Genomic DNA, 12,101 nt, shown 5'->3' on the forward strand with positions numbered 1-12,101 from the left:
TCCTCACCAGTCTACCTGCCCCCAACATTTATCCCAGTTCATTCATTGCTCGTATCATAGCAAATTATTGTGTTGACAAATCAATAATCAGCCTAAATCATAGGATGTTCCTGAATGAACTCTTCAAGCTGAAAAATATTACAGGGTAAAGAAAAATCCATACAGGAGTCTAAAAGTACAGGACCAGAGTGGTAGGAAGAAAACCAGAAAGAACAAAAGTGATGAAAGTAAAATAATACTGAATGTCAAGAACAATGAAATAATTATTCCAATAAAATGTTATTGATAGATCGAATAACACAAGTATTGAAGTAAACTGGATTACAAAATAAGCATACTGCCTACAACAGAGCTAGAGACATAAAAAACACTCAAAACGATTGAACAAATGAAAGAATGAGTGAATAACAAATAATCAGTAGTGTCTTTAACAAGAGGTCTCAATAAAGATGAGAAAAGGGAAGCCAAGTAACATGTTCTGAGTAATATTTGAAAGTGAGAAAGTACATAGTCAGTGTAGATGCTTTGCTCAAGTCCAGTCATTTTGAAGAGACTGATAAGGGGAAATTAGAAAAGGCCATGAGTTTAAGGCGAGGGAGAGAAATGTGTGGGTGTGCTTATGCCTTGATGGTTGTGCATTTTAAATAGAAGTGCTTGGATGTATGTGATAGGGGTTGATTAATGGAATGAATTTAAACCAGTGGAGGAAGAACAGAAGATGGATCTAGAGCTCAGTCAAAAGCAGCCTTTCACAGGAAAGATCCCTTTTCACAAGAGGAGCAGCAAGAATAAAAGAATATAAGTGAACTTGATATATTTAAAATTTGCCAGGAAGACTTCTGCAAGCAACTTGGAAAATAGATGACTTGAGAAGTTTACTTTAATTAAATTTTAATTTTCTTTGTTTTGCTTTATGCTACTTATTGATATTTCCTTGTATTTTTGACATATTTTAAATGTCATGTGTTAAATCATTTATCACTTATATTTCTCATTATATTTGTTCTGAAGTTTTGTTTGTATAGGGTTGCAATTCTAAATAGATTTTGGAATATTAAAAAAAATGAAAAAGGCTAAGTATTCGTGGCAAATGAAATGTTTATTAGTTCATTTACATAATTTTCACAAAATCAAACAGGTCCTGAATTGCTAAGTTTTCTGTGCTATGCTGATATTTCTTCTGTAACTCTACACTCTGACTTCCGTCATAAACTCATTTATCAGTATCTGCCATGAAAAAGTAGAGTCACAAATAACATGAAATAACAATAACAATAAAGGCAGGCAGATCATAAATGAAGAATCTTATTGAGATGTGAACCTCATAACTTTGCCTTTAACCTTCTTCTGATTTTTTAGCACAAACCACCTTCTCACACGTGTGTGAAGAGGACCTGGTACAGTTATTATACCAATGGTGTGCATATTTTCATACAAACATTCCCCTGGAAATCCAGACTTTGCTCTGATAAATCCCAAGAAATTTAGAAAACACAAGCTGCTGGCCATACTCACTGTATATGTTTCCATTACCAGTGAATTTCGCACATACATTCACATGCTTTTGTAATGTTAATTAGCATCCTTTTATTTCCTCTGGAAGAACTCCCTTTAGCATTTCTTGTAAGGCAGGTCTAGTGGTGAAGAGCTACCTCTGCTTTTCTTTGTTCAGGAAAGTCTTTATCTCCTTCATTTCTGTAGCGCAGCTTTGCTGTGTGTAGTATTCTTGGAGGACTGGTTTTTTCTTCCAATATTTTGAACATATCATCCCACTCCTGGCATGCAAAATTTATTTTGAGAAATCTGTCTATAGTTTATGGGGGTTTCCTTGTATGCGACGTGTTGCTTTTTCTTGCCTCTTTCAAAATTCTCTCTTTGCCTTTAACTTTTAACAATTTACTTATAATGTGTCTTAGTGTAGCCTTTTTCAGGTTCAATTTATTTGGTGTCTTTGGGCCTCATGAATATGGATGTCCATTTCTGCCACCAAGTTTCAGAAGTTTTCAGACATTATTACTTTACATATACTTTCAGTTTCTTTCTCTTTCTCTTATCCTTCTGGGATTCCCATAAAGCATATATTGGGGTTTTTTTGATGTTGTCTCATAAGTACTGTAAGCTTTCTTCACTCCTTTTCATTCCTTTTTCTTTTTGCTCCTCTGACTGGAAAATTTCAACTGATCTATTTTCCAGTTCACTAATTCTTTTTGTTTGTCTGGTCGGTTGAGTGATATTGAAGTTCTCTATTGAATTGTTCAGGTCAATCATTGTATTCTTTAACTCTAGGATTTATGTTTTTTTTTTTACAGTTTCTTTGTTGAACTTCTGGATTTTTTCATACATCATTTTCCTAATTTCATTTAGTTGTGTGTCTTTGTGTTACTGTAGATCACTAAACTTATTTAAGAGGTTTATTCTGAGTTTTTTGTTAGATAGTTGATACATCTCCATTTCTTTAGGGTCCGTTATTGGAGATTTATTAGTTTTCTTTGGTGGTGTCATATTTACCTGATTCTCCATGATCCATTATTCTTGCTGCATTTGAGTAAGCCATCTCCTCTTCCAGACTTCAGATGTTCACTTTGGCAGAAACAGTGTTTCATCAGTCAGCTCAGCTTGAGGTCCTGGGCAGGTCAGCTGGTAGCATCATTGGGCAGATGGGGATTTGTATTGGGGTTTCTTTTTGGGTGAGGCCCCTGCCTGAGCTCTGAGGTCAGAGAGGTGCCACTGGCTGGGAACATTTGGACAGGACTACTGGCTTAGCTTCTTGGCTGTAGGATGGTCTCTATGGTTGTTCAGATTCTCTGGTAAGACTTCCTATTCAAGTGGTTGGTACTCTACTCAGTGGTTGGTTGGGTCTGCAAATTTGCTTCCCTGCCTCGGTGAGCTGTGTGGCCATTAAAACTCAATGGATGAGTACCCAAATCTGGTAGAGCTGCCAACCAAGCTCTTGGCCAGACAGGACGACAAGTTTAGCTTTGTAGATAGGCAGAACCATTGCCTGGACTTTCTTCTTAGGTACCATTGTAAGTAAGGCTCTAGGATAGGCTATGCAGTTTCTCTGATATTCTGATTAGGCTTCCTGTTCAGCCAGAGCTGGAGGCTATATTCTGGCCTAGGTGGGGCTTTAAATTTGCTTCCCAACTCAGGTAGGGCCATGAAAGAGGCTCCATGCCAGTAAGGCTTATTGGTTGGGGAGCCAAATCAAGCAGAACTGTTCACAAATCTCCCTGACCCAGCCAAGGCCACCAGCTCAGTTCTCAAATGAGCAGAGCTGCTGACTGTGCTCTCTGCTCGGGCACTACTGCGAATGGGTTGTAGAGTGGACTATGTAGCCTTCTAGGTGCTTTGGTTATTAACGGCTTCCTTGTTGTGTTAAACTAAAAGCTATACTCAGCAGTAGGTGAAGCCATGAACCTCCTGCCCTGCCTAGGCAGGGGAGCAGATCAGGCTCCAAGAAAGGCATAGTTGGCTGGCTGAGGATCCAAATGAGAAAGAACTTTGCACTGATTGGCTTGACCAGAGAAGTCCACCAGCCCAGCTCTGCAGATGGGCATAGTTGCTGACTATGGATAGTCTCTACTCAAATGCCACGGTAAGCAGGCTGTAGGATGGGCTACATAGCTTCCCAGCTGCTCTAGTGAGGTTCCCCAGTTGGGTGGGACTGGGCTGTATTCAGCAGTAGGTGGAGCTATGAATTAGCTTTTCTCCCTGAGAGAGGCAGCAGAACAGGCTCCAAGGCCTGCACACCTCATTGCTTGGGGTCCCCAAATCAGGCAGAACTGTGCACTGAGTTCTCTAAAAGACAGGTCCACCAGCTTGTTTCTGTAGCTGAGAGAAGGTGGTGGCTGGATCTCTACACAGATGCCACAATGAAAAGGAACATAGCCCGCTAAGATCCAAGTGTTGGTTGCTCTAATCCCTATTCCTCTTCCCTGTCCCAATTTGATTTTCAGTGGTCAAGCTCACTGATTCCTCCCACAATCCCCATGTGGCAAGACAAAAGTGGGCCTCCTGGGAAGTGACCCTCAATGCTGGGGGAGCTAGATGGCCACCTTGGACTCTCTTTCACCCACTGAAGAAACTGTAGGCCCAGGAGTGCCCTTTCCATGAGGTGCTGTGCTGCCCTCGGGGAGGGGCAATGTGGTCAGACTGTAGCCATTCCTCTTACTCTTCTAATATAGTCCTTCTTGGTCTCTGTGATACAGAGGGTGGTGCTTCAGCCTCCTCCATGTTCTGGGATTTTCACAATGGTGTCTTGTCTATAGGTAGTTGCTAGCTGGTCTTCTTGTGAGGGAGATTCTGCTTTAAAATATTTGAATTCTATATACTAAATTTTTGGCTTGATATATTAGCTTTACAAGAGACAAGTGATTCAATAAATTGAATACTAATTAAAATCCAAGTAACTATGAGTACTATTTCAGTTCACAGAAACCTTCACCTATTCTACAAATTGAAAGTTCCCTAAAACAGTAAAAAGATAAAAGATTATTTTTGATATTAGGGAGAAAATAACTCGCTAAGTAAGGCATAAATTCCAAGAGTCATAAAGGAAAATATTGTCATATACGTAAGATAAAAATCATGAAATCTTAAGCGGGAAAATAATAAAAATATACTGAGTAAAAATATAAAAATATATGAAGCACTTTTTGTAATCACTAAAAAAAAGGAGGAAAATTAATTTAAAAAATCAATGAATAAAGAAAATAAAACAGCTATTCACAGAAGAATGAGTGACCAATAAACATTGGAAAACATACTCCATCTCATAGGTAATGTTGAAAGTACTAGTTAAAATAACAATAAAAACATTTATGCCTATTAAAAATTGATGACATAAAATATTAGTAAGAGTTTGAAAAAATAGGTATACACACATTCTAGGTGTTGGTGCTAATTGAAAGCATTTGTAGGAGGTAAATATTTACTGATATTTCAGGATTTGGAAGATGCCTACTATTTGACATAGGAACTTCTCATCTAGATTTCTACTTTATAGAAATATTTAAATACATTAACAGAGATATATACACAATGAAAGTTTATGAATTATTTGTAGCAAATGTTAGAAAAAAATATGTAGAACAATACAAACCAAATTAACAGTGTACACTGGACAGGCAAAGAAATTAGAATGGGTTGTGGAGTAGGTTTTCGTTCAATGTGCTTCTATATTATTTTTATTTTTCAATCAGTAATTCTTACATAAATGCAAAAATCTTTGAAACCTAAAAGTGATAAAATGGAAGTGACAGAAATGAGAATCATTCTATCTGAATGTATTAGTATACTTCTCAGAAAAAGGAAAATGTGTGTAAATAGTCACATCATGGTCCATCGTGATTTCAGAAGGTGTATTTCCTGAACGTCAACTCAAAAATAACGCAAATGTATTGGCCATTTCTTCAAAAAGTATATAAGGAACACAATATGTTGCAAGGAAATCCAGCTGAAATAGAGGAAAAAAGAATATCATTAATAGTTTCTGAATTATAATGTTTACTTTTCATCAAAAAAATCAACTTGAAATCAAGTCAAAGAAGCCCCTTATCACCCCACTTCCCATCCAGATGAAGCTCTGACACTCAATATATCTACATCAAATTACAAATTCTCTTACACAGGCAGTTAATCTTGTAAATTGAACAATGTCAAGAACACAGAATATTTACCTGCATCCTGCAGGTAAAAAGTAGATACACCAGACTGTTCATTACTTCATTTATCTTCACTCAATTTGAGATCAAAATTAGTATAATTCTTCTCACAAATAAAGAAAACCTGCTTGGTGCAGAGAGCAGCTACCACTTTAGTTGCTGTGGTATACACACAGTTGTTGTTGTTTACATTTGACCCCTGTAGCGCTCTGTTAATGAGGGGGGAAAAAGATAAACTGAGCCTAATGGTCAGATATAAATCATAGTTTCAGTGGAAAAACTACTACAGACAAGACAGAAGTTGTATATTTAGGTATTTCTCTGTTTGTTCAGTCAGTAAACATTTCTAAAGCACCACCATACATCAAGGCCCAGAAACACAGATACAGAGAAAACTTATTCTTGTCCTCAAGGAGTTCACCTTCTGAGAGAATGACACATTCACTGGCCACAAAAGAGTAGCTTCTAACACAAACAAGGGGGAAAGAGTTTGCCAGGGAAAGCTATTTGGATGTGGTAACATTTAAGCTGAGTCGTAAAGAAGAGACACACACTGTGAAGCTGGACTACTTCCAACTTACTTTCTATTATGTATCCAGTCACTACACAGAACCTGGTACATGGCTTAAGAAGGGTTAAATCAGTGCATGCATGAATGAATAAGTAAATGACTGATCTAATCATCTAATAAATTATTGCATAAGATCTAACAAGATGAAGAGTGGAGTTAAAGGTAATCCAGATAAAGGGTATAGCATATGCAAATATGGAGATATATAAAAACAGTATATCTCATGTGAGAAACTGCAAATTTGGAACAAAAATTTATTTCATCAAAAAAAAGCATTCTAACCAGTAAAGAAGGACCAAATCTAGAAATAGGTGACCTAGTCCTCAGCTTATCTCTGCCATTAATAGCTATTAGGATTTTCTTAGTTTATTTAGCATCTGTAAAAAAATTCACCTGTTCTCCAACATTATTTATAGTTCTAAAATTCTATGGTTCCATGGGTCACAGAAAAATATATAATGAAAAAAATATATTACACTGAGCCCAATCCAACTCATTTTTGAATTCTTTCCTGTTAGTCTATACTTGTTTGTGACATGGAATGTGCTTTGCTAGATAGTGAAGACAGTGATGATAGATTAAGTTATGCATAATACTGTGTAACTGCTTGATTTAGACCATGGGACTAGTCATTGAAACTCAAAAATTTTAGCTATCCTCTATATATTTTCAAATCTAGAAGAATTTATTACTATTCATATTGATAAATTTTTAAAAGTTTGTTAAACAACCCCCAAGTACTATGTGTTATGTGCTGTGGGTGAACAAGAGTTGAGTGGCACTAAACTCTAGATTGGATATGAAATGGTCAAAGGAAAAAAAGTGATTTAGGAGAATAGAGGAGGAAATAATTTCAAAGTAGGAGATCAAAAACGTCTTCAAAGAGAGAGTGAATTTTAACTGAGTACTAAGGGAGAGAGCATTGCTGGTTGAGGAAATGGCAAGAATACAAGTAGAGAAACACGGAAATCTGCAGTGTTTTTATAATGCCTAGGATGTTTTATAAAACTAAAATTAATCCATTAGAGTTGCTGTTGAGGTCAGAAAACCCTGCTTTGTGAAACTTGTCTGAGCAACTCATTTCCATAGTTAATAACAAATAAACTGAAGATTTCACGTATGTCTTGAATACTTACAAACTATAATGCATCAAGGAGCCATCTTCCCACATCCAGGGGCTGATAATCCCTTTTCGAGATAATCCAATCCAATAAAAATAAGACACCAAAGACTGAATAAATTCCTGTGAAGAAAGAATCCTTCATGTGATTTAGTCCTTCTGTCTGTTTTTAACAATGCAACCATGAAAATAATGCGAACACAAAGAATGGTCATTTTTTTAAACTCTTTTCATACTTTCCATTAGGATTGGTTATCATTGCCTAATCATTCCCAATATGCCACAAGTATTCACACACTGAAGATCCATTATTATCAATGGACTTCAAAACATAACAACATGAAAACAGGACAACTCCCATGATAGCTTCATGAGAGATGCCCTTTAGTTCAGAAACCTCAGTTTGCTGCCTAGAGCAGACACAGAATCAGCAATAGTCCTTAAAGCTTTGTCCCTAAACAAAAATATAACTCTGATACTGCAGTTCCCAATAACAAGGGAGCCCTTCATTCCCCACAGATCATTCCATTTGACCTGTGATAAATAAATGGAAAGCAATAGGATATATTGGAGTATGTGAGGAAGTCATTTGGTGTAAAACTAATTTGGCCTGACCTTATTATTCCAAAATGACCTGACATGGCCACTGTGCATGCATTTTCTATATGCTTTAAGTATTTACTATGTCCCAAAGACAGGAACAAATGCCCTTAAGATAAAGATGCATCTTCCCCAACATTGGCATTTCCTTAAGGATAAGCATCTCTCCTTAGGCTAGGAATTGATTGCTGTGCTCAACCTGTGACCACCAAGCTCAAGACAACAGACCTGCTACCTGCTGCGTCCATCAAGACAGCAGACCTGCTACCTGCTGTGTGAATCACTGTGTCAGCTAGGCAATCTTGTGACTGTTGTAAAAGAGACATTCCCATCATATGTGATACATGCTCTTTGATGGTATATAAGCACTCCATACACCCCACTTCTTTGGTGCCCTTCCTTCTGGAAGGAAGGCCCCAGGGTAGTCCTCAGAACTGGCTCATAATAAATTCATCCCAATTTTGACTTATAGATTGGTTATGGATTATTTGTGTTGAGACTAGCAAAGACAAGTCATTGTCATTTAACAAACACATTGCTTTCAGCTGTTCTTAAAATTTTTTAAAGCAATTTTCTCCTTGGATACAAAATATATGGAAAAAATTACCATTTCAAAACTCATTACCTGTTCATCCTTATCCTCTATCTTCAAAAGACGGGAGCCCAGGTTGATGCAGAATTTACGACTCTCTTCGAAGTTTTTATGTCTGTCAGAAAAATAGTAGCATTTCTCTCCACAGCAAGACCATTTGTTTTTGCGTGCTTCTCCATACTTTTCTTTAAAAAAAAAAGTTATTTTGATTCTCTTTGGAAAGTTTCTGCTCTTGGGACCTGCAATCCAGACACCCTGCCCAGTCCTACAGATGTTATTGTTCTCCATGAAATCTGAGGACACCAGCACTGCCTTAGTTGGCAAAAATAACATATTTGTTGTTGAGAGGGAAACAATAGTTTCCTTTTCCTTCAAAGCTTGCTCCAACACCATGGGCACCATGGAATAAGTGCAAAAGAAGGAACTATTCAAGAGTTTTCAAACTGTATTTTTCTCATCATTTGATTTTCATACCTATACTGAGAACCTTTTTCCTCCATGACTTTTCTAGCGTCATAAAAGCACAGTAATTATTTGTTTAAAGAAAGAATACAATCCATCTCTCCCTTCTCCTGTCCATCAAATTTTTCTATCTGAAAAATGTAAAAACAAAAAATATAATTTACTAAAAAGTCATCCTCAAATTTATTTTCACAGAAGGCAAATCCAAGGTAACTGAATTATACTCTAGGAGGAAATTTTTAAGGCAACTGGTAGCAGTGGGCAATATGAACAGAAGGTGAAAGTCCTACTGCAATGTTTATTCAAAATAAGCAAATGTATATGGATATGAGTTCTACTGAATTGGCTGCTTCAGTTGACGACTTAAGGAAACTTCAGGGAAGTTCCCTGAATTCCAGGTTGCTCATAACTTTGAAAGACAGGATGGAATTCCCTGCAATGTGAATTTCACCCATTTGAGCAAGTCAGGAGTAGAGATTTGTTTTAAGGAAGTCTGGTTAGCAAAACTGTACGTACAATAGTAGAGGTTTACAAAGGATCAGTGGACAATATCCCCCCATAGCCAAATATGAAATCATGAAACAATTATACCATACTATATGCATACTATAAATTAAATGCACTGAAAAAATCCTTGTGCTGATTGATATGGCTCTGAAAGAGGTCCAAAAACTATTTCTTTCCTCCTATTACTTGCAAAGTCAATTAGCTGATGGACCAATGAGCAGAAACTGCTAAAGTCTGATTATCCCCTATTCAAAGATGTAGGCAGACTATGTGGTAAGAAATTGCAATCCCCTTGAAAAATATCTCTACCATACTTAACTTTTGTAGATCATTAGTTTAATAACGAAATAGAGGCTGCCTGGCAATAACTTGTTACCCAGTTTTTAGTTGCTAATGCTTATTTTTACCCCATACCTGAATTTAACTGATCCTTTGAAAAGCATTTATTTTTCATGTTAACCATAGAGTTCTCATATTCCTGGGTGTCATTGTCCAACATATTCTGATATTCACAAGAAGCTTGAAAGTCTGAAATTCATCAGTATAAGAGGGTTAGATTCATAGGTAAAATATAACCCTGTTAAACCAAGATTTCTATTTCATTTTCAAAATGAGGAAAATACATACATAATATTAAAAATCAGAAAAAACACAAAATTTCTTATCCCATAGTTTTAATCTTGTTTCTTATATTTTAAGAACTATATGAGAGAGTGACATCATCAAAATGGTGATGTAAGTCATTCTCAACTTCAATCCTCTTGACAGATCAACCAGCAAATATCCATAGACAAGACACAATTGTGAAAATCCCCGAACCTGGAGGTGAAGCTGAAGCACACATATAAACCACAGTGACTGAGAAGGACTGCATTAAAAGAGTAACAGGAACAGATACATTCTGCCTGCATTGTCCCTCCCCAAGGCCTGCATGGTGCCACACCCAGAGGGCTCCCCTGGGCCTGTGGTTTCTCCAGTGCAAAAAAGAGAGCTGAAGGTAGACAACCACTATCACCAGGAGGAAGCACTTAGGGCACTTCCCAGGAGACCCACTTGGGTCTTACCCCACGGGGATCATTGGGGGAATCTGTGCTACTTGACTGTAACCAGTGCTCAGATCTTGGTGGACCATAGGCTTACTTATAGTTGTGTCCCCCTGGCTCTGTCCATCTACAAAGCTGAGCCAGTGGTCCCATCTTTCCAGGGAGTACAATGGACAGCTCTGCCTGGTTCAGGTCACAGTCAGTGAGCCATGCTGATCATGGAGCCTGTTCTATGGCCCTGTCCAGGCAGGGAAGTTAATTCAAAGGCCCACCTACTGCTGAATATAGCCTCCAGTCTGGACAGACCAGAAATCCTATTTAGAGAACCTGGACAGCTGTGTAGCCCATCCTACAGTCATGCTTGCAACAGCATCCAAGTAGAAGCCTCAGCCAGTGGCTCTGCCCATCTACAGAGCTGAGCTGATGGCTCAGTCTGGCCAGGGAGCTCAAGGGGAAGTTCTGTCTGGTTCAGTCACCAGCCAGCAAGCCATGCTGGCTGTGGACACCATTTTACAGCCCTGCCTTGGGTGGAATTCAAATTTGCAGCCCCACCCAACTGCTAAGTATAGCTTCCAGTACTGCTCTACCAGGAAGCCAGACTAGAGAATTGGGGCAGCTGTGGAACTCATCCTACAGCAACACTTGGGTAGGGAACCAAGCCAGCAGTCTTGTCCAACTGTTAAATATAGCCTCCAGCTCTGTGTAAACAAGGAGCCTAACAGTGACTCTGGAGAGCATTAGAATCCAGTCTACGGTACCACTCATCCATGGGGCCCAGCCTACGGCCCCATCCCGCAGCAGGACCCAGCCTATGGCCTTGCCTAATTGCTGAAAACAACATGTGGCCTTCCCCAAGCAAAAAACCGAGCCAGTGACCCTGTCCAATTATAGAGCACTGCCTGTGGACCCACTTGATGACAGAACTTGTACAGAACCCCGTCTGACTGTGGTGCACAGTTTCTAGCCCCATGCAACTGCAGGACACAGTGGGAGGCCCCTCCCAACCAAAGAGCCTGGTCAATGACCTTGCACAACAGCAGAGCACAGACTGTGGCCCTGTCCAACTTCAGATCTCAGTCTGCATCCCCAACTGATTGCATAGCAAACCTGAAGCTATGTCTGACCACAAAGTGCTGCCTGAGACCCAGTCTAAATGCAGAATCCAGCCAGAAACACCATCCAGCCAAGGACCTCAGCCTGAATCTCCACCCAAAACTAGGAGTGATTGCAGAGCCAAACCCATAGCATAGCCCAAGTGAGGAGTCCAACCAATGGTATGCCCTGTCAGGGAACACAGCCAGCAGCCTTGCCTGACAGAGGTACTGCCCAGCCAGTGGCTCCACCAGGCTATGGAGCATAGCCAGCAACCCTACTCAATCAGGGAGCCCACCCTATAGCCCTACTTGAATGTGGAGTCACACAGCAGGCCTATACAACCACAGAGCCTGGTCAGCAGGCACCACCTCTGATTTCAGTGAACAGTCAATGGCTTCACCCAAATAGAGACTGCACCCAATTAAAGACCTCAAGAGCAAGGCCCACC

The 12,101-nt window shown here is 39.0% G+C and overlaps 2 protein-coding genes across 6 annotated transcripts in view; both read right to left on the reverse strand.

Moving 5' to 3' along the window:
• Window positions 1-12,101, reverse strand: part of LY49E (killer cell lectin-like receptor) — a 101,153-nt gene that overhangs the window by 25,277 nt on the left and 63,775 nt on the right.
• Window positions 2,295-12,101, reverse strand: part of LOC102149038 (natural killer cells antigen CD94) — a 52,386-nt gene continuing 42,579 nt past the window's right edge. For all 5 annotated transcript variants that reach the window (XM_070269893.1, XM_070269896.1, XM_023643123.2 and 2 more), the window contains 5 exons: window positions 9,930-10,043; window positions 8,580-8,731; window positions 7,371-7,477; window positions 5,679-5,872; window positions 2,295-5,455 (listed from right to left, as the gene is read on the reverse strand). In XM_070269893.1, coding sequence (XP_070125994.1) covers window positions 5,725-5,872; window positions 7,371-7,477; window positions 8,580-8,731; window positions 9,930-10,043 — 521 coding nt within the window. In that variant the 3' untranslated portion in view covers window positions 2,295-5,455; window positions 5,679-5,724. The remainder of the gene's footprint in view (window positions 5,456-5,678; window positions 5,873-7,370; window positions 7,478-8,579; window positions 8,732-9,929; window positions 10,044-12,101) is intronic.

The sequence above is a fragment of the Equus caballus genome, chromosome 6 (genome assembly GCF_041296265.1).
Source record: "Equus caballus isolate H_3958 breed thoroughbred chromosome 6, TB-T2T, whole genome shotgun sequence".
Classification (NCBI taxonomy): domain Eukaryota; kingdom Metazoa; phylum Chordata; class Mammalia; order Perissodactyla; family Equidae; genus Equus; species Equus caballus.